This window comes from Moschus berezovskii, chromosome 16 (genome assembly GCF_049115385.1).
Source record: "Moschus berezovskii isolate FMDL1 chromosome 16, NW_MosBer_1.0, whole genome shotgun sequence".
NCBI classification, from domain to species: Eukaryota; Metazoa; Chordata; class Mammalia; order Artiodactyla; family Moschidae; genus Moschus; species Moschus berezovskii.
Window position 1 is genome coordinate 67,219,721 of NC_142475.1, and position 22,970 is coordinate 67,242,690.

General features: G+C 42.5%; 1 protein-coding gene across 1 annotated transcript; it reads right to left on the reverse strand.

Moving 5' to 3' along the window:
- Positions 1-249: 249 nt before the first annotated feature.
- LOC129555058 (A-kinase anchor protein 4-like) lies at positions 250-15,791 on the reverse strand. Its single transcript, XM_055424241.2, has 6 exons — positions 15,502-15,791; positions 13,427-13,519; positions 4,847-4,897; positions 4,521-4,622; positions 834-2,975; positions 250-605 (listed from the first exon to the last, which is right to left on the reverse strand). The coding sequence occupies exons 1-6, from the start codon at positions 15,535-15,537 to the stop codon at positions 450-452; spliced, it is 2,580 nt and encodes an 859-aa protein (XP_055280216.2). The 5' UTR covers positions 15,538-15,791; the 3' UTR covers positions 250-449.
- Positions 15,792-22,970: the final 7,179 nt, after the last annotated feature.

Below are 22,970 nucleotides of genomic sequence, written 5' to 3' on the forward strand. Positions count from 1 at the left end.
ATCAAGTTATGTGCATAATTCTGGAAAAACAGGGAGGCCACGGTGGCAAACCTCTAAATAACTTGTGGACTGAGATTTGGATAAGCCAAATGACTTAGGAACTTGGACATGGGTTATACCCCTGTGTCTTGGTTGCTTAGAAAATAAACCAGGGTGAGATATGGACACAAGTCCAACACTGTATCACCATTCCTTGAAACTGGACTTAATAGCCTTAGATATATCTGACCAAGAAAACACTGGCACCACTTACTTTTTTTTTTTTTTTTATTCACTTTCTTGCCCAGCTTGTTGGGACACCCTACATTTGCGCAGTCCAACTGCTGGGAAAGACAATCAAGTAGAGTGTAGTTCACTGGCTTGATGGTAGGGGGTGTTTCAGCTGGGATGGAATGCTGCTAGGGACAGGGAGTAAACGGAGAGGGAGAGGAGGCAAAGGAGCTGTTGGCTCACAGGTTAGCGAGCAGCCAGTCTAGAAGTTGGTTTCTTGCCATGTTTCCCATGGCTTCATCCAGTTGCCGTTCCTTGGCAAACTTCATGACCTCTTGAAGAAGATCTCCTACACTGTACCCCTTCTCTGCTGCCTTAGCTGAAACTTCAGGAAGCTGCGAGAGAGCAGAGATAGCTTGAATCATGTGATGTTTTCAGAGCCAGGACCCAGAGGGAGAAGGTCACCTACACCCCACCTACCTTTCTGCCTATGATTCTTGGATTAAAGGCTGAAAAGAGAGACTGAAGAGAGAATGGACTGCTCTGAGTACAATACTACCTCCCTGTCCCTACCCATTCCAGCCCCCTTTCTTCTTGTTCCTTGTTCTGTCGCTATCGCTTACCTTCTCCAGTTGTCCATCGTTGTCTCCCATGAAGGAGAGCATGGGTAGGTTAAGTTGTGAGGCTACAATCCACTGCAGGACAGCCTGGAGCTGCTTTTGAAAGCTGCTTGTTGAGCACAGATTATTTACTAAGACTTTATATCTGTGACAGTCTTGGCAGCTCTGACACATCCCAGCTTCGTGACTATATCTGGGGCCAATGGCCTGGGAAAAATTAGAGTTGTTGGATGAGGATGCTTGCTCTTCCAAATCAGTGAGGGCTGCCTCGTTGTTGCCATGCTTCGCCATGAGAAGGCACAGCTTCATCACAGATTCTAAAATTTTATTTGTAATTTGTTGGCTCACTTGCTTCATTCCACTGATAAAGTCAACTTCTCGATTGTCCTGGCCTTGTTCTTCCTCTCTGTCCATCTTCTTGAACACGGAGGTTGATTTGTTTGTCCTGATCTCGGAATGTTTGTTCTCACCTTCACATAGATCTTCACACCTGAAGGAGCTCTCATTAAGCAGTTTTTGAATAAATGATAAAACCATGTGTGATATATCCAGCTTCTGGGAATCCAGATGTTGATTGTCCTTCCGAGAGGCGGGCGGTCCAGGTGCTCCACGAGTTTCAGGATGTTTTGTTGAAAGCGCCTTGGCACTTTGGCTACCTCCGCACTTTTCATATTGGGCACTCTGGGTCATATAGCTCATGGTACCAGGTGGACAGTCATCTTCACATTGCTCTTTGCCCTTGGCCTGCTGGGTCAGATGGTACTGGATCAGCATAAGGGCAGAGACAATCAAGTCCTTTGCCAGTGAATCTGTGGAAGGGCTGATCTCTCTCTTTTCCTCCTTATGGGGACAGGTTTTGCTAGGCATCTTGCCTTGATCACACTGGTTTTGGGTCCACGTAATCAGGCTCTCCTTGAGGATATGTTCACTGACTTTATCAGCACTGGTCAAAGACTCGCATTCCTCTTGTTTGCCCTTACACTTGTCCTTTCCCTTCATCTCAGCCTTCATAGCTGAAAATTCAAGACTTTGGTTCTTGCATTTGGCATCATGGGACCTGGCTTTCAAGGATATAAATAACAAGTACTCAGACTTAGTTTCCTTTTTCTCACCACGAAAAGCACTGACCAAATGTTTCAGCATAGCCTGCATGATATCAGCAGCGTTTTGTTTCCCATGTTGGAACAGATTCCTCTTGACAGCTGAGACAAAGTCTGAGTCGGTCATCAGGACCCCAGTGATGTTATGTAGGTTCTTCATACAGGAGTCGATCAAATCTGACACAATTTCTTTAGTATGATTCAGTAGCACCCTCTTCAGGACCACACAAGCTGGAATTGGTTTCCCAGAGCTATGAACTTTCAAGGTTTTCCTAATAACAGAAACCATCATATCAGATGCCATTTGATTGGCATAAACCACGAGTCTTTTGCTGATGGAATCCACAAATTCATTGCTGTCTTTTTGGCACATCTGTTTGTCTCCACCTTTGTTCTTGTTTGATAATTCATTATACAGAAAGGTTTTTCGACCACCATCCCTACACTCCTCCCCAGTGCCCCGCATTTCTGCAGAGGTCACTTCTACAGCATCATGGGCCATTTCAGAGGCAATCTTGCTCACAGCATTGTGAGGGCTGTTTTTCCCTTTGTCCCCATTGGGTGGATAGATCAAATGATGAAGACATTTGCTCCCACCTTCTGATTTATCCTTGATTTTCTTACAGGCCATCTGGATTACCAGAGAAGATAATTGATTGACATAGAAGGAGAGATCATCCATAGAACATTCTCCATCAGGGGAGATAACTGCCCTCTGATTACTAGCAGATTTGCCTGGAGGAGAAGGACGATTCTGGTTATTGGTGGTGTTTGTGGCTGCTGTCGTTACCAGATGTCGTCTCTGAGGTTCGTTGTTCACATAATCCATGTTCAGGTGATCGACATAGACGCTGTAGCAGTTCCCAGAAGGCAATTTTTGACAGCTTCCCTCTGTCTCTCGTAATTTATGTTCACAACTGGAGGCTGAGGGGCTCAGTGCGTGTTGGAAACCCAGGGCGTACTTTTGAAGCTCATTAAGAAGACTGTTGACTCCACTTAAAGGATCAGTAGGAGCTTGTTTGAAAAGGCACACTGACCCCTTCGTCTAAAAAAAGAACGACACCCATCCATAAGAGTTTGGATAGGTACTTCTTTCCCCTATTTAGAAAATATATCTCTGAAGTTGCACAGATTAAGGATTTGGCCTTTAAATTTTCATGGACACATAACACACAATTATATCCATTAGTACACATTCAAGCACAAGTGGCAGTGACAAAAGCTTCGGGTATATACATTTGTACATTTAACTACATATAAGTGTTATCACTATATTTGTCAATTTCATTTGCGTATGTGAACTCATCACAATATATGTCAAAAATGTGTCAGTGTCTCTGTTGTATGTGTGTATGCGCATTAATATATCAAGTCATGAGTGTGAATGTGTCAGTCGATATTGTGTGTGAAAATGTGCCTGTGTGTATGTGTGTGCATATGTGTGTCAGTACACATGTGTGATGTCACTGTGTGTAAGCATGTGTCATAATGTGCTGACATCATACCCCTTGTATTATGTCATCTGTATAGGCTAGCATGGGCATGGTAGTATGAATATTCAGTACATATATGTGAATGTAAAAATATGCGTGTATATCAGTGTGTCTCTTAATATGCTTGTCACTGCCACATGTAGCTTAAGTTACAATCAAGGAGACCTACATTGTGTTTTGTAAATATGGGCTCCTCTTTTAAAAACAAACACCAGGTGGATCCTTCTATGAAGACCCCAAAGTGAAGTTGGCCACCCCTAACTGAACCCAAAACCCTTTGGAGGATATTTTATAACTGGTTTTCCCTTCCTTAGAGTCCCCTTTCATCATAATACATGTAAAAAAAAAAAATGCTTCAAAGGCATCTGGGGTCAGAAATGATGTTTCTGATCATAATAAGAGCCTAGGAACACAGAACAAGGAATATACAACTCTTTTGTACTGAAACCAAATATCTTGCTCCAATTATCAGCTACTCCAGGCTTCTAGGATTGTGAGAATTATCATGTGCGCTAATGCCTACCCCAAACCAGCTACCAGGTATAATTTGGAATATTTATACAAAAACAAAAGAATTCCACATGTGATAGTGGTGTGCAGATGTAATTGATTCAAACTTTTATGGTACCCACTAGCCTAGGGAATCTCTCAGACAACAGGGTGGAGACCAGGCAACCACAGTGTTCGATTGTTGTGGGTTCTCTCTTTTCCCTATCTTCTCTATTGTTTTGGACACTGGGCAATGTGGGACACACAAGTCCATTACAGACCAGTAAAGAACATTGCAAATGATCTTGCTTATGAGCCTGTATCTTTGTTAAGAAAAGCACAGCAAGATTCTGTTTGCAGGAGCTACTTGAAATCAAGAAAGGGCATTCTGAGCCTCTGTGATTAGTGTCATTGTGAGATACTGTGAACTTACTGTGGGCATGAACTTACCGTGACTCTGAACTTAGGCATGTGTCCTCTAGAATGCCATAGTATTAAAATTTGGGGGCTATTTGACAATAGTTCTCTTACTATCTCTGAACCAGAGCCCTCAGATTCAGCACTGAGCTCTGGGAATGAGAAAGGCTACACTCAGAGGCTGTCTATACCTTAGACTGGTCTTGCTTCTCAGTATCCTTGATCACAGTAATTGCTTTTTCTTCTAGATTCTCCAGGTTTAAGTCACATTGGGAACTAGAGCCAGCAGCATCCTATGGAATTGAGATAAGATTCTTGTGAAAAGTTGCTTTTTTGAGATTTTTTTCAATCTGCCCCCTAGGCTGCTACTTCAAAGCAAGAATGATGGCTTCCCACCTCAGTCACCCCCACCTTTCCACCCTCTGCCACAACCTTTCCCTTTCTCATGCTGTCACTGATAACCCTTCTCGGCAGCTTCCTGCCCATTCCAACTCTGAGGGGAGCAGAGGGTACCCACCTCAGAATCTTTATCTTCCATGCTCAGGGTAGACACATCGACAAAGCATATCTGCATCAAATTAGGAGGGTTAATTTAGAAAAGTTCCAGAGAAAAGGCCTTAATTTCCCTGGAAGATGATAGCAGCACCTCCCTTATCAGTTCTTGTGAGAATTGATTGAGATAGTGTGTGTAAAGCTTTTAGGAGAGTGCCTGGATATAGTAAGATATGCAATAAACAACAGACAATTGATTTTTATTAGGCAGACAGAATCTTAATGTTACTACATTTCCTAAGTGAGAATACTTACTTGTGAAAGAGAGAGAGTTCAAAATACAGTACCCACATTGACTGAGAAAACCAAAAAGAGAGATGATTTGCCCAACTGACATAAACTCAAAGGTAGAACTTGTATTATAACTGGCTCCCAGTTCGGAGCACTTTCTACTGTTGCCAAAATGTGGTGTTTTTACTATTGATAACATAGATTTTAGGTGGCCCATGGATAAACATTTTTGTGTTTAATAGGTACTTTTTAATTGCTATTCATTAGGAAAATACATATTAGAATATCAAATCTATCATATTCTGGAAAACAGTGTTTAGAGTGAAGGTAAGTTTTAAATGTAAGTCAATTTTTAAAACATTGTAGAGGAGTTGGTCCTAAGATGGTGGAGGAGTAGGACGGGGAGACCACTTTCTCCCCAACAGATTCATCGAAAGACCATTTGAACGCTGAGCAAATTCCAGAAAACAGGCACCCAGAAAGGCAGCCCATTGTCTTGGAAAAGAGAACAAAGGACTGAGTGAATACCAGAGGAGGGCTGTGAACCGGCCCATCCCCCACCAGAGGCAGGGAGACAGGTGGGCTGCAGCCAGAGCCGGAAAGGGGCCGAGGCATCCTCTACCAAACTGCAAGCAGGCTTCCAACAGCCACCCAAGACTTCCTGGGATTCTGGACAGTTACCATCTGCTGGGAGGGTTGCAGCCAGAGATCAGCTCCCCAGAAGAGACAACAGCACACCTGAGAGGGTGCACCAGCTGCCACCCAGGAAATCCAGTGGCTGGGACCAGGGAGGCGATAAGACACACCGCACCTGGGGAGAGTGTGCTCGCCAAGCACCTAGTCACCTGAGCTACTCGGACTTGGGAAGGGAAAAAAACGCAGGCCCAACCAAGACTGTGCCTTTGCGGAGGACCCGAGAACCTGAACCTGAGCGACTTAGACCTGGGAAGTGCATGCAACCCAGGGCCTGCCTCAGACAGTTCACAGCAGAGCAACCTGAAGCCTGAGCAGTGTAGACTGGAAAAGCACACACGCTGTGAGCGGGCGCAAGCCCAGTGTGACCGAGACACTGTGAGCACTCCCCACACATGCCAGTGAGATTTGTTTGCAGTGTTCCTCCCTCCCCACAGCACAACTGAACAAGTGAGACTAAATAAGTGACCACCTTCGCCCCCTTGTGTCAGGGCGGAAATTAGACACTGAAGAGACCTACAAACAGAAGAAGCCAAAATAAACAGAGGGAATCGCCTTGGAAGGTGCAACCGACTAAAACCCTGTAGTTAACACCGACTACATTGGAAGGGGCCTACAGATCTTGAGAAGTTTAAGCTGGAAAAAGGAACTATCTGAAACTGAACTGACCCCACACTGCCCACAACAGCTCCAGAGAAATTTCTAGATATATTTTTACTATTATCATTTTTGTAATTAAAAACAATTTAGGAGTCCTCTATTACTCCTTTAATTTTCATTTTTATAACCTACTATTACCTTGCCAAAGGAAAAAAAGACCCTATTTTTAAGGCAAACTTCATATATATTCTTTATAATTTTTGTGATATTCTCTTTTTTTTTTAATATTGTATTTTTGAGAGTGTAACCTCTACTTTAGATTTTTAATCTTTGCTTTGTGGTATTTGTTATCAAATTTGAACCCTTAAGAATCCAATCTTGAGTATCCAGTTTTACTTAGGAGTGTGATTACTGACTTGATTGCCCTCTCCCCCTTTTGACTCTTCTTTTTCTCCCCCAGGTCACTTCTATCTGCTCTCTCCTCCTTCTCTTCTCTACCCAAACCTGTGACTCTCTGTGGGTGTTCCAGGCTGTGGAGAACACTTAGGGCACTGATTACGGCCTAGATCTGTCTCTCTCCTTTTGATTCCCCCTTTTCTCCTCCTGGTCACCTCTATCTCCTTCCTCCCTCTTCTCTTCTCTGTGTAACTCCATGAACCTCTCAGAGGGTTCTGGATTGTGAAGAGCACGTAGGGAATTAATTACTGGCTAGATTGCTCTCTCCCCCTTTGATTCCCTCTTCTCCTCCTGGTCACCTCTATCTGCCTCCTCCCTCTTCTCTTCTCCACGTAACTCTGTGAACCTCTATGGGTGTCCCTCACTGTGGAGAATCTTTTCACCATTAACCTAGATGTGTTATCATTGGTGCTGTATGGATGGAGAAGTCTTGAGGCTACTGTAAGAACAAGACTGAAAACCAGAGGCAGGAGGCTTAAATCCAAAACCTGAGAACACCAGAGAACTCCTGACTCCAGGGAACATTAATGGATAAGAGATCATCCAAAAGCCTCCATACCTACACTGAAACCAAGAATCACCCAAGAGCCAACAAGTTCCAGAGCAAGACATGCCACGCAAATTCTCCGGCAATGCAGGAACGTAGCCCTGAGCTTCGGTATACAGGCTGCCCAAAGTCACACCAAACCCACTGACATCTCAAAACTCACTACTGGACACCTTGTTGCACTCCAGAGAGAAGAAATCCAGCTCCACCCACCAGAACACCTAGGCAAGCTTCCCTAATGAGGAAACCTTGACAAGCCACTGGTCCAACCCCACCCACAGGGAGGAACCTCAACAATAAAGAGAAACCACAAACTGCCAGGATACAGAAAGGCCACCCCCAAATGCAGAAATCTAAACAAGATGAAAAGGCAGAGAAATACTCAGCAGGTAAAGGAACATGGTAAATGCCCACCAAACCAAACAAAAGAGGAGGAGATATGGAGTCTAATGGAAAAAGAATGCAGAATAATGATACTAAAAATGATCCAAAATCTTGAAAACAAAATGGAGTTACAAATAAATAGCCTGGAGACAAGGATGGAGAAGATGCAAGAAAGGTTTAACAAGGACCTAGAAGAAATAAAAAAGAGTCAATCAATAATGAAGAATGCAATAAATGAGATAAAAAACATTCTGGAGGGAACCAACAGTAGAATAACAAAGGCAGAAGACAGGATAAGTGAGGTAGAAGATAGAATGGTAGAAATAAATGAAGCAGAGAGGAAAAAAGAAAAAAGAATGAAAAGAAATGAGGGCAACCTCCGGGACCTCTGGGACAACGTTAAATGCCCCAACATTTGAATCATAGGATTCCCAGAAGAAGACAAAAAGAAAGGCCAAGAGGAAATACTTGAGGAGATAATAGTTGAAAACTTCCCTAAAATGGGGAAGGAAATAGTCACCCAAGTCCAAGAAACCCAGAGAGTCCCAAATAGGATAAACCCAAGGAGAAACACCCCAAGACACATATTAATCAAATTAACAAAGATCAATCACAAAGAACAAATATTAAAAGCAGCAAGGGAAAAACAACAAATAACACACAAAGGGAGTCCCATAAGGATAACAGCTGATCTTTCAATAGAAACACTTCAGGCCAGAAGGGAATGGCAGGACATACTTAAAGTGATGAAAGAGAAAAACTTACACCCCAGATTACTGTACCTAGCAAGGATCTCATTCAAATATGAAGAAGAAATCAAAAGCTTTACAGACAAGCAAAAGCTGAGAGAATTCAGCATCACCAAACCAGCTCTTCAACAAATGCTAAAGGATATTCTTTAGACAGGAAACACAGAAAGGATGTATAAATTTGAACCCAAAACAACAAAGTCAATGGCAATGGGATCATACTTATCAATAATTACCTTAAATGTAAATGGGTTGAATGCCCCAATCAAAAGACAAATACTGGCTGAATGGATACAAAAACAAGACCCCTATATATGTTGTCTACAAGAGACGCACCTCAAAGCAAGGGACACATACAGACTAAAAGTGAAGGGCTGGAAAAAGATATTTCATGCAAACGGACAATAAAAAAAAGCAGGAGTAGCGATACTCATATCATAGACTTTAAAACAAAGGCTGTGAAAAGGGACAAAGAAGAACACTACATAATAATCAAAGGATCAATCCAAGAAGAAGCTATAACAATTATAAATATATATGCACCCAACATAGGAGCACCACAATATGTAAAGCAAATGCTAACAAGTATGAAAGGGGAAATTAACAACACAATAATAGTGGGAGACATTAATACACCACTCACACCTATGGATAGATCAACTAAACAGAAAATTAATAAGGAACACAAGCTTTAAATGATACAATGGACCAGTTAGACCTAACTGATATCTATAGGACATTTCACCCCAAAACAATGAGTTTCACCATTTTCTCAAGTGCACACAGAACCTTTTCCAGGATAGATCACATCCTGGGCCATAAATCTAGCCTTGGTAAATTAAAAAGAATTGAAATCATTCCAAGCATCTTCTCTGACCACAATGCAGTAAGATTAGATGTCAATTACAGGAGAAAAACTATTAAAAATTCCAACATATGGAGGTTAAAGAACACGCTTTGGAATAACCAACAAATCACAGAAAAAATCAAACTATGCATAGAAACGAATGAAAATGAAAACACAACAACCCCAAACCTATGGGACACTGTAAAAGCAGTGCTAGGGGGAAGGTTCATAGCGACACAGGCTTACCTCAAGAAACAAGAAAAAAGTCGAATAAACAACCTGACTCTACACCTAATGCAACTAGAAAATGAAGAAATGAAGAACCCTAGGGTTAGTAGAAGGATAGAAATCTTAAAAATTAGGGCAGAAATAAATGCAAAAGAAACAGAGGAGACCATAGCAAAAATCAACAAATCTAAAAGCTGGTTCTTCAAGAAGATCAATAAAATAGACAAACCATTAGCCAGACTCATCAAAAAACAAAGGGAGAAGAATCAAATCAACAAAATTAGAAATGAAAAGGGAGAAATCACAACAGACAACATAGAAATACAAAGGATCGTAAGAGACTACTATCAGCAACCGTATGCCAATAAAATGGACAACTTGGAAGAAATGGTCAAATTCTTAGAAAAGTATAACTTTCTGAAACTGAACAAGGAAGAAAGAGAAAATCTTAACAGACCCATCACAAGCACGGAAATTGAAACTGTAAACAGAAATCTTCCAGCAAACAAAAGCCCAGGACCAGGCAGCTTCACAGCTGAATTCTACCAAAAATTTAGAGAAGAGCTAACACCTATCCTACTCTAACTCTTTCAGAAAATTGCAGAGGAAGGTAAACGTCCAAACTCTTTCTATAAGGCCACCATCACCCTAATACCAAAACCAGACAAAGATGCCACAAAAAAAGAAAACTACAGGCCAATATCACTGATGAACATAGATGCAAAAATCCTTAACAAAATTCTAACAAACAGAATCCAACAACATATTAAAAAGATCATACATCATGACCAAGTGAGCTTTATCCCAAGAATGCAAGGATTCTTCAATATCCACAAATCAATCAATGTAATACACCACATTAACAAAATGAAAGATAAAAACCGTATGATTGTCTCATTAGATGCAGAGAAAGCCTTTGACAAAATTCAACATCCATTTATGATAAAATCTCTCCAAAAAGCAGGACTAGAAGGAACATACCTCAACATAATAAAAGCTATATATGACAAACCCACAGCAAACATTATCCTCAATGGTGAAAAATTGAAAGCATTTCTCCTAAAGTCAGGAACAAGACAAGGGTGCCCACTCTCATCACTACTATTCAACATAGTTTTGGAAGTTTTGGCCATAGCAGTCAGAGCAGAAAAAGAAATAAAAAGAATCCAGATTGGAAAAGAAGTAAAACTCTCACTGTTTGCAGGTGACATGATCCTCTATATAGAAAACCCTAAAGACTCTACCAGAAAATTACTAGAGCTAATCAATGAATATAGTAAAGTTGCAGGATACAAAATTAACACACAGAAATCCCTTGCATTCCTATACACTAACAATGAGAAAACAGAAAGAGAAACTAAGGAAACAATTCCATTCACCATTGCAATGAAAAGAATAAAATACTTAGGAATATATCTACCTAAAGAAACAAAACACCTATATATATAGAAAACTATAAAACACTGATGAAAGAAATCAAAGAAGACAGAAATAGATGGAGAAATATACCATGTTCATGGTTTGGAAGAATCAATATAGTGAAAATGAGTATATGCTCCAAAGCAGTCTATAGATTCAATGCAATCCCTATCAAGCTACCAACGGTATTTTTCACAGAACTAGAACAAATAATTTCACAATGTGTATGGAAATAAAAAAAAAACTCGAATAGCCAAAGCAGTCTAGAGAAAGAAGAATGGAACTGGAGGAATCAACCTGCCTGACTTCAGGCTATACTACAAAGCTACAGTCATCAAGACAGTATGGTACTGGCACAAAGACAGAAATACAGATCAATGGAACAAAATAGAAAGCGCAGAGATCAATCCACACACCTAAGGACACCGTATCTTTGAGAAAGGAGGCAAGAATATACAATGGAGAAAAGACAATCTCTTTAACAAATGGTGCTGGGAAAACTGGTCAACAGGATGGGAACACATGTACACCCATGGTGGATTCATGTTGATGTATGGCAAAACCAATACAATATTGTAAAGTAAAAAATAAATAAATAAAACTGAAAAAATGTTAAAAAGAATGAAACTAGAACACTTTCTAACACCATACACAAAAATGAACTCAAATGGATTAAAGATCTAAATGTAAGACCAGAAACTAGAAAACTCATAGAGGAAAACATAGGCAAAACACTCTCTGACATAAATCACAGCAGGATCCTCTATGAACCACCTCCCAGAGTAATGGAAATAAAAGCAAAAATAAACAAATGGGACTTAATTACACTTAAAATCTTTTGCACAATGAAAGAAACTCTAAGCAAGGTGGAAAGACAGCCTTCAGAATGGGAGAAAAAAATAGCAAACGAAGCAGTTGACAATTAATCTCAAAAATATACAAGCAGCTCCTGCAGCTCAATTCCAGAAGAATAAATGACCCAATCAAAAAATGGGCCAAAGAACTAAATAGACATTTCTCAAAGGAAGACATACAGATGGCTAACAAACACAAGAAAAGATGCTCCACATCAGTCATTATCAGAGAAATGCAAATCAAAACACAATGAGGTACCATCTCATGCCAGTCAGAATGGCTGCTATCCAAAGATCTACAAACAATAGATGCTGGAGAGAGTGTGGAGAAAAGGGAACCCTTTAACACGGTTAAAGGGTGGGAAAGCAAACGAGTACAGCCACTATGGAGAACGGTGTGGAGATTACTCAAAAAACTAGAAACAGAACTGCCATATGACCCAGTAATCCCACTGCTGGGCATACACACAGAGGAAACCAGAACTGAAAGAGACAGGTGTACCCCAGTGTTCACCGCAGCACTGTTTACAATAGCCAGGACATGGAGGCAACCTAGATGTCCATCAGCAGACGAATGGATAAGAAAGCTGTGGTCCATATACACAATGGAATATTACTCAGCCATTAAAAAGAATACATTTGAATCAGTTCTAATGAAGTGGGTGAAACTGGAGCCTATTATACAGAGTGAAGTAAGCCAGAAAGAAAAACACCAATACAGTATACTAACACATATTTAAAAGATTTAGAAAGATGGTAACGATAACCCTATATGTAGTACAGTGAAAGAGACACTGATGTATAGAACAGTCTATTGGACTCTGTGGGAGAGGGCGAGGGTGGAATGATCTGAGAGAATACCAATGAAACATGCATATTATCATATATGAAACAGATCGCCAGTCCAGGTTCGATGCATGAGACAAGTGCTCAGGGTGACTGCACTGGGATGACCCAGAGGGATGGAATGGGGAGGGAGGTGAGAGGGGGGTTCAGGATAGGGGACACATGTATACCCATGGCTGATTAAATATTGTAATTTAATTCGCCTCCAATTAAAATAAATTTAAAAATACATTGTAGAAATACATATTATATAACAGTATGAGTGGCGCTTGAACGTGATAAAAAATATGAAGTACTATGTAAAGCACACTTAATTTGGGAAACATAGCGTGAAGTATTTTGACCCCCTGAGGGAGTCCAGCTTTGCGGCAACTTACTGGGAGCTAGGAGACATCATTATGACTTCAGAGGTGTGAGGTAATAAAGGCTGGGAACTAGGTAACCACCACCCCTCACTCCCCTCAGCCTCCCTCCCCGGCCTGCCCCCCTCCCAGATCCTTTACATCACTCATCTGGCCCCACCCTTAAATTGTCACTATGTGATCCATGACCACACTGATCCCCCACAGACCTTACTGAGCTTGAATCCTTGGATAGGTCACTATCCATTAGCCTATCCTGGGCTCCAGAATATCTATCCCCAAGCACCAATGCTTTCCACTCCTTGGTAGGAGTCATTTTTGTGTCTTACCACTTTGCAGTTCTGATCTTGTCTTGTTGGGCTGTAAAGAGCAACCTTGCTCATGCCCCTGGGGCTGTGTAACCAGTCAATACCATCAGACATCTGGAAAGAGAAATAAAGTAAATCTGAAAGTCTAATATATGATTTTAAGGAACTGAATTGGTTAAGAATCCTGGAGGGCTTTCTAAAACCCATCTGTGTATCATATAAGGTTTAGGTTGGGAAGTGATAGGGTAAGCCATGGGGGAAGGACACTCTGAAATGTTTGGACCTGAAGATCAAGATCATTATCCTTTAGCTCAGTCCACGGTCTACTTTAATTTAGATTCCCCACACCAACTATTAGAAACCAAGGGAGTATCATATTGACCTGGGAAAATGCCAGTCAGGAAAAATGACAGCCTGGGAAACAAATTGAAAAGGGGGTCTACACACTGTAGGGGAGTCAAGTTCACCTCATTCCCTTTAACTGAATTTTAGCTAAACCTAGTCTAACCCACCGGAGAAGGAAATGGCACCCCACTCCAGTGTTCTTGCCTGGAGAATCCCAGGGATGGGGGAGCCTGGTCGGCTGCCGTCTATGAGGTCGCACAGAGTCGGACACGACTGAAGCTACTTAGCAGTAGCAGCAGCAGTCTAACGCACGTCTTAGGTTAACAGCTATAATACTTACCACACAGGGCCACTGGAGAAGGCTAAGGTCAATGCTAGTAAAGTGAATAAAGATTTCAACATATGGAACAAGTTTCTGAACATTGAGACCACTCAATCTAATAGCTACAAGTATAACTAAGAGACAAATGTCTGAGGGAAGATCAGACCCTGATCCCACAGGACAAAGTTTAATTTTACTGTTGAAAGAGAGAATCAACTCTGCCAACTTCCTTCAAGCCCCTTGACACCTCCCACACTTCTGTCTCCCTCCTTTCCTCCTCTTTCTCTTCCTCCCTTCCACCGTCTCTCCTTTCCTCCATCTCTTCTCCTTCCTCCCTCCTCCCTACTTTCTCCTTTCCCATCCTCCCTCCCTCCCTCTCTCTCCTTCCCTCTGCCTCTCTCAGTCTCAACATTTTAATAACTATCTTCTGATGGCTAGCCTTTCACAGGATACTACTACCTTTCAACCCTTTGCCATTCTCCCTAATCCCCTCCATCTCATTCCCTTAAGATCTTGGACTCTCCCTTCAAGAAGAAGGGGGAGGCACAGAGGTCCCTCATGATTTGGATATAACCTAAGTCTAAATCCTAAGAAAAACAAACAAACAAACAAAAACCTGTAAAAAATAAATTTATGAACTCATTACCTTGCTAATGAAGTTATTGTAGACTTAGGCTGAAAATGTGCCACCTAGAAGGGAGATGTGCCCCTTGGGACGGAACTGGGCAGTGCCAAGTTCTTGCACGTGCAGCTGGCTGCCACCCCCGTCAGCTGTTGGATGAGACTGAGGGAGCCAGGCTCTTCCCTGCTGCTTCTGACCCTGGCGTGTGACATCAGGGTTTGTGGAATCATAATGCCTGAAACCATAGCAACCCAGCAGAGGCGGGGCAGGCTGGAAAACCCAGTAGCCCTCCATGTCAAAAGCATATCAGGCTGTCTACAGTACAACACATCTTTTTCTGTTCTGTCCAGAAGGGTACACATATTTCTTTTATATTTTGTCCTACTCACAATTCCTTAAGATTTCCCTTCATATTCACAGATCCTTAATGCCTCCCTTCATGTTCACAATGCCTTAAGATCCCCTTTCTCGTTGCTCTTCAGGCTAGACTTCCAGAACCATCTAGTCACATTAGTTACCAGTGTGGTGGGGTCTGTATTTTTCATATACAGAATGACCACCAGCCTCTTTGAGCAAAACAGTATTAATTTTCATAGCTTATTTCCCTTTGGAAATAAGAAATTCAGACTTATGTGGCAAAAAATCTTTGGATTTATGTAGACATAGAGAAACGTTAAAGTCCTTTCTGGGTATCCTGAATAAAAATATGAAAGAAAATTTGAGGCCGCCTTAGCCCCTTCCCAAGTTTCACCTCACCATTAAGACATCCCAGTAGCTAGTCAAAAAGAAGGAAGAAGATGCTCTTACCTTTGAGGTATCAGAATAGGCTATTTTGTAGGACATTGGAATGGCTTTTTCTTTTAAATTTGGATGTTGTGATGACCCTTTCAGTTTGGCTCAAGATGTTGCTGCTTTCCTCAACTCTCACACAGTCAGGGACTTTGTCCTTAGGATTCTAGTGTCTACTTGGTCCAGCAAGCTTTAACCTTTCTTAATGAGACATAATTAGCCCCCCCTCCCCAAAGCCAATCCACTTGGGTCAGGGTCAGCTCTTCACATACTCCTTAACCCATGAAAAGACCTGAGCCTCACTTATTCTTTTCCATTATGGTCAGTAACAGATTGCTGGCTACAGTATTTCTTAAAGCAATATCTATTACACTTTGAGATGCCTTCAGGTTAGCCCCAGTTTGGAAACACTAGCCCGTAACCAAATCCTCTTATTGTGCCCAAGTCTTATCTTGTTTTTCCCTTGTCCTTTCTCCACCAGCCTTCACCTTAACCTCCTAGGAACAAATGTATCTAAATTAAAAATCAGTTAAGATGAACACCTAAATCATAGAGTTTCAAATCCTTGGTTCTACCTTCATTTCTTCTGTTATCTGTTACCTCAAATTACATGTCTTAACCCTTCTGTACAATTTTGATCTTGTCAGTTCATGGCATCAGAGACAACACCAGGACTGATCTCCCTTAGAAGGGACTGGTTGGATCTCCTTGCAGTCCAAGGGACTCTCAAGAGTCTTCTCCAACATCACAGTTCAAAAGCATCAATTCTTCAGCGATCAGCTTTCTTCACAGTCTATCACATCCATACTTGACCACTGGAAAAACCATAGCCTTGAATAAACTGACCTTTGTTGGCAAAGTAATGTCTCTGCTTTTTAACATGCTGATTCCCCAAAATTTTAGCTGTTATTATCACAATATTATTTTATTTAGTCTTCCTACATACCTGAGGAAAGGGGCATTATAATCCTCAAATTATAGGTACAGACAGGGTAAATAACTTCTCCAGGGTCACTCTGCTAATTTCAGTCCAAGATAGGGTTTTAAATCTCAGTCTGTCTAGTGCTAAAGACTGTGCTCTTGTACCTCACATCCTCCCTCAGTACTTTTCAATTTCCTTATATCAATAAAATGGATATAATATGTATATGGATATATACATATGTTATGCGTACCCATATGTTACTAAGGTAGTTCAATACTATACTAAGTTAGTATATATGTAGTTATAAAATATATCAATATAAAATGGATACTTAACATGTATTTATTTTATAGAGGTATATGTGTGCCTCTGTGCATCTGTGTTCTCGAGATGGCATTATGTGAGTAACATTAAAACACTATTATTAGTTGAAAGAATTGTTCATTTGAATCTGTCCTTAGGCTATTGCAGCCCCTGACCAGGATATGATATCTGGTCCTGGAGTGTCTGGGTTTCCCATGTGTCTCAGAGAGTAAAGAATCTGCCTGCAATGCAGGAGACCCGGGTTTGATTCCTGACTCAGGAAAATGCCCTGGAGAAGGAAATGGTAACCCACCCCAGTATTCTGATAGCCTGGCCGGCCACAGTCCATGGGGGCACATAGAGGCAGACATGACTAAACAATTGGCAGTGGAGGGTCTAACCAATAAGTGCTGGGTGTTGGGTGTAAGTAGCCCAACCTCCTCAGGGCTTGGCTGGAATATTTCTGGGGCAGACTTTGTACAGAACTTCCTATGTGTTTCTGGAGGAATGATATTCTGGGTGTTCTCTGTGGTTTCTGAATAGGTACCAAAGGCCTCGTTGCCTTCCTCCTTCCGTGTCGCCATGCCATTGCCCTGCCAGCACTCTGCCCTCTACAAGAAACCACATGCTGTTGCTTCTCTGCTCAGGGCTTGCTTCTGTACTTGTTGTTCGGTCACTCAGTTATGTCCAACTCTTTGCGATCCTATGGACTGCAGCATGCCAGGCTTCACAGTCCTTCACCATTTCCCGGAGCTTGCTCAAACTCATGTCCCTTGAATCAGAGATTCCATCCAACCATCTTGTCCTCTGTCATCCCCTTCTCCTCCTGCCATGAATCTTTCCCAGCATCAGGGTCTTTTCCAGTGAGTTGTCTCTTCATATCAGTGGTTAAATATTGGAGCTTCAGCTTTAGCATCAGTCTTTCTAATGAATATGTAGGATTTATTTCCTTTAAGATTGACTGGTTTGACCACCTTACCCTCCAAGTGACTCTCAAGAGTCTTCTCCAACACACCACAGTTCAAAAGTATCAATTCTTCCGCGGGTCATCCTGCTTTCTGGTCCAAGTCTCACATCCATACATGACTACTGGAAAAACCATAGTTTTGAGTAGACAGAGCTTTCTTGGCAGAGTAATGTCTTTGCTTTCCAATAGCTGTCTACGTTTGCCATAGCTTTTTTTCCATGGAACAAATATCTTTTAATTTTGTGGCTGCAGTCACCATCTGAGGTGATTTTGGAGCCCAAGAAAATAGAATCTTTCACTGTTTCCATTGTTCCCCATCTATTTGCCAAGAAGTGATGGAACCAGTCATCATGATCTTAATTTTTTGAGTTTTGAGTTTAAGACAGTATTTTCATTTTCACTCTCCTCATTCACCTTCATCAAGAGGATCTTTAGTTCCTCTGTACTTTCTGCCATAAGGGTGGTGTCATCTGCATATCTGAGGTTATTGATATTTCTCCCAGTAATCTTGATTCTAACTTGTGTTTCATCCAGCCCAGCATTTCACTGATGCTGACTCTGGGATGTACTCTGAGGATGTCAGGCCCTAGTGAGGCCAGGAATCAGGCCCTAGTAGCATAAGAGTCGGAGAAGACAATGGCAAGCCACTCCAGTACAATTGCCTGGAAAATCCCATGGATGGAGGAGCCTGGTAGGCTGTAGTCCATGGGGTCGCTAAGAGCTGGACAGGACTGAGCGACTTCACTTTCACTTTTCACTTTCATGCATTGGAGCAGGAAATGGCAACCCACTCCAGTGTTCTTGCCTGGAGAATCCCAGGGACAGGGGAACCTGGTGGGCTTCCATCTATGGGGTCGCACAGAGTCAGACAAGACTGAAGCAACTTAGCAGCAGCAGCATAAGGGTCAGTGCCTTGAGAGGATGAGATTCATGCCGTAGTGGGGAGAGTCAGGGATAGTGAGGACCAAAATCAGGGCCAGGTGAAGAATCATCTTAGGCTCCAGTGAGGACAAGAGTCAGGCCCCAGTGAGTCAAAAAGTCAGACTCAAGTGAGACAAAGAGTCAGGCAGTTTAGAGGACAGTGTGAAGCCATAGAGGACCAAAGTCTGGCCGCAGTGAGGACCAAACAGGCTGTAGAAAGTACTAGAGTCAGGGCCCAGTGAGGACCTGAGTCAGGGCCTGATGAGGACCAGAGTCGGGCCCAGTGAGACAAAGCATCAGGCCGTAGTGAGGCAGAGTCAGGCCATAGAGAGGACCAGAGTCAGGCAGGAGGGAGGGCAAGAGGCAGGCTGGAGAGTGGACCAGTGACAGGGCCCAGGGAAGAACAAAATCAGGGCCCGGTGAGGACCGGAGACAGGCCCTAGTGAGGATTTGAGTCATGCCACACTTAGAACTAGAGTCAGGCCACAGGGAGGACCAGACTCATGGCCCAAGGAGAAACAGTGTGAGGCTCCAATGAGGACAAGAAACCGGTCCCAGTGAGGCAAAGAGTCAGGATAGAGGAAAGAGTCAGGTCATAGTGAGGACGAGAGTCAGGCCATGGTGAGGAGGAGAGTCATGGCAGGGTAAGGAGGAGAGTCAGGCTTTAGTGAGAACCAGAATCAGGCTGGTTCTCACCAAATACAGTCAGTTTGCAGGGAGGACCAGATTTAGTGCTCAGTGAGTCCAAACTCAGGCCTTTGCAAAACGAGAGTCAGGCCTTAGTGAGGACAGAGGCAGGCTGTAGTGGAGACCAGCATCAAGGCCCAGTGAGGGCCAGATAAAGGGCCTAGGGAGCACCAGAGTCAGGCCACAGTGAGGACCAGAGTCATGCTGTAGTGACAATGAGTGAGGCCACGGTGAGGACGAGGGTCAGGCCTTGACAGCACGGGACTCAGGCCCTAGTGAGGACAAGAGTCAGGCCCCAGTGAGGACAAGAGTCAGGCCTAAGTGAGGCAGAGAGTCAGGCAGTTGGGAAGCAAGAGTCAGGCGGTAGAGATGCCTGGAGTCAGAGCCTAGTGAGCACCAGATTCAGGCCCCATTCAGGACCAGACTCAGGGACAAGTAGGACCAGAGTTAGGCTGTAGGTGGTACCAGAGTCAGGGCCCAGTGAAGACAACAGTCAGGGCATATGATGACCAAAGTCAGGCCCCAGTGAGGCAAAGAGTCAGGCCGTAGAGAGGACCAGAGTCAGGACACAGTGAGGATCAAAGTCAGGCCATAACGAGGAGCAGAGTGGGCCATAAAGAGGACCAGATTCAGGCTGTGAAGAGGACCAGACTGAGGGCCCAGTGAAGGCCAGAATTGGGGCCTAGTGATCAACAGGGTCGGGGCATAGTGAGAAGCAATGTGATGCAGATTCAGGCCAAGTAAGGCAGAGAATCAGTCTGGAGTGAGGCAGAGAGTCAAGCCACAGGGAATTCCAGACTGAGGCTTCTGTGCGAACCAGAGCCCGGCCGTAGCTAGGACAAGAATCAAGTCATAGTGAAGACCAGAGTCAGCCATAGAAGAGGAGTCAGGCTGTTGAGAGAGAGTCATGCCATAGAGAGGACCAGCGTCTGGGCCCAGTGAGGAGTAGACTCAGGGCCCAGTGAGGACAAGAGTCAGGGCCCAGTGAGAGACAGTGTCAGGTACTGGAGAGGACATGCAGTGAGGACCAGAGTGAGGCCCTAGTGTGTACGAGAGTCAGGCCTTAGTGAGGACCAGAGTCTGAGACCAGTGAGCCAAACAGTCAGGCCCCCTTGTGGCAAAGAGTCAGGCCACAGTGTGGCAAAGTGTCAGGCCACAGTGATGCAAAAAGTCAGGTTGTATGAGGCAAAGTGTCCAACTTTTGGGGACCCCGTGGACTGTAGCCTGCCAGGCTCCTCCATCCATGGGATTTTCCAGGCAAGAATACTGCAGTAGGTTTCCATTTCCTTCTCCAGGGGATCTTCCTGATCCAGGAATTGAACCTGGGTCTCCCATACTGCAGGCAGACGCTTTACCATCTGAGCCACCAGAGAAGCCCGTATCTCCAATATGGAGTTTGTTAATGCTCTACTGTAAACCTCTCAGACTTGTTACCATCTTTGTTTAGTTCAGTAATATCATGTGGTTTAGTTTCTGTCTTCTGTGTGTAGTAAGCCAGTCACTGATTGAAACTATGTATACCTTTGTTTTATGCTATTTTATATTTCACAGCAATATCCCTGTTAACATCTGTCAAAGAAGTTGCTATGGAAACTGAAGCATAACATACCATATTATACATGCAGATTTAACATTTTGTTTCATATCCTTTCTGGTGGAAATTTTCTGCATATGTTCAGTTTTATATTACCCTGTGTTTCAGTGTTTTAATTTTCGTTTCAATAAACGTAGAAGTTATTTGATATGCTGATACTACACTGTCATACATAGGGAATTTCTTTTAGCCTTTAAAACTAAATTATTTTTGCTGTATGATTTTAGAAAATAGAGTATATAGGAAAAGACAGCTAAAGCAAATTACGCTTTAGAGTACACTTTCCCATATCTAGAAATTAGAAAACTGTAAATATTGAAATAAATAATTATCTAGAAAATATTTGGATATTAAGAAGATTATGCTATTCAAAAATGGATTGTGATGTTGTTTAAGAGATAAAATGATCTTTACCCTTCATAAGTAAAAGTATTGTATCTAAAATACTTTATGGTAATATAGGAATCAGGTGTTGATTTCTTTGATATTTTCTTGGAGTATAGATGCTTTAATATGTTGTGTTAGTTTCTGCTGAACAGCAAAGTGAATCAATTATACCTATAGATATATCCACTCTTTTTTAGATTTCCTTCCCATTTAGGTCACCACAGAGCATTGAGTACAGTTCCCTGTGCTATACAGCAAGTTCTTATTAGTTACCTATTTTATATATTGTTATTGTGGTTTATTCCTTAAGTCATAGAGTCTGACTCTATTGCAACCCCATGGCCTGTAGCCCGCCAGGCTCCTCCGTCCATGGGATTTCCAGGAAGAATATTGGAGTCGGTTGCTATTTCCTTCTCCAGGGCATCTTCTCAACCTCAGGGATCAAACCCATATCTCTTGAGTTGGCAGGTGAATTCTCTACCACTGAGCCACCAGGAAAGCCCATTTTATATATAGTAGTATATATTAATCGGAGAAGGCAATGGCAAGCCACTCCAGTACTCTTGCCTAGAAAATCCCATGGATGGAGCAGCCTGGTAGGCTGCAGTCCGTGGGGTCGCTAAGGGTCGGACACAACTGAGCGACTTCACTTTCACTTTTCAATTTCACACATTGGAGAAGGAAATGGCAACCCACTCCAGTGTTCTTGCCTGGAGAATCCCAGGGACGGGGGACCCTGATGGACTTCTGTCTATGGGGTCACGCAGAGTCGGACACGACTGAAGTGACTTAGCAGCAGCAGCAGCAGTATATATTAATAAATGTCAATCCCAATCTCTCGATTCACTTTAAAATAAAAAAGTGCAGATAGAACAGAGGGAATAAATTAGACTTAAAACAATCATTTAGAATTATTTAACTGGATACACTGAGTTGTTTCACTCAAGATATTTACTGATTACTGATTTGATTTCTTACTGGCTAAGTGTTAACATTGCACTTTGCAGCATAGGTCAAAACTATGGTCTTTCAGGCCATTTCAACCAGTTTTAGGTCTTTGTGGAGTGTATCACAAAGCATTCCACATTGACTGTATCATTGAGCAGTATTTTGTAATCAATAACAATGCAATTTTGCTTCAAAAATAATAAAACAACTGTTTAAACGCTAACTCCCATTTTAAGAAAAAGAAAATCTATCCTATTACATTTCAGCTAAATTCTACTTTAAACTGCTTGATGCCTTTGTTTATCATTCCTGCGTTGTTTCATGTCTATTTTCATTAAGTACTCAATTCCTAGTCTTCAGATCAGAAACTTCTGTGCATTCCTCTGATACACAATAGGTCTTGCTTTTGACACTGTATTAAAAATCTCCCTATGACCATCGTGTGGTAGGCAGATTCTGAGATGGCCCCCTAATTCCCTCCTGTTAATGCACAAGACCTGCACAATCTGGAGAATGGAGAAGACCTATGAATAAGAGGGTTATTATTCCCTTGATTAGATTGCTCTGTGTGGAGGTACATTTTCCTGCTGACTTTAAAGAAGCTGCCATATTGTGACAGGGCCAAGGTGGCTAGGATCTGAGGGTTGTCTCTAGAATCTGAGATCAGTCCCTGGGGACCCCAGTCCTACAACTGCAAGAGACAAAGTTCTGCCAACAACTTGAATGAGCTTGGAAGAGGACTCTGAGCCCCAGAT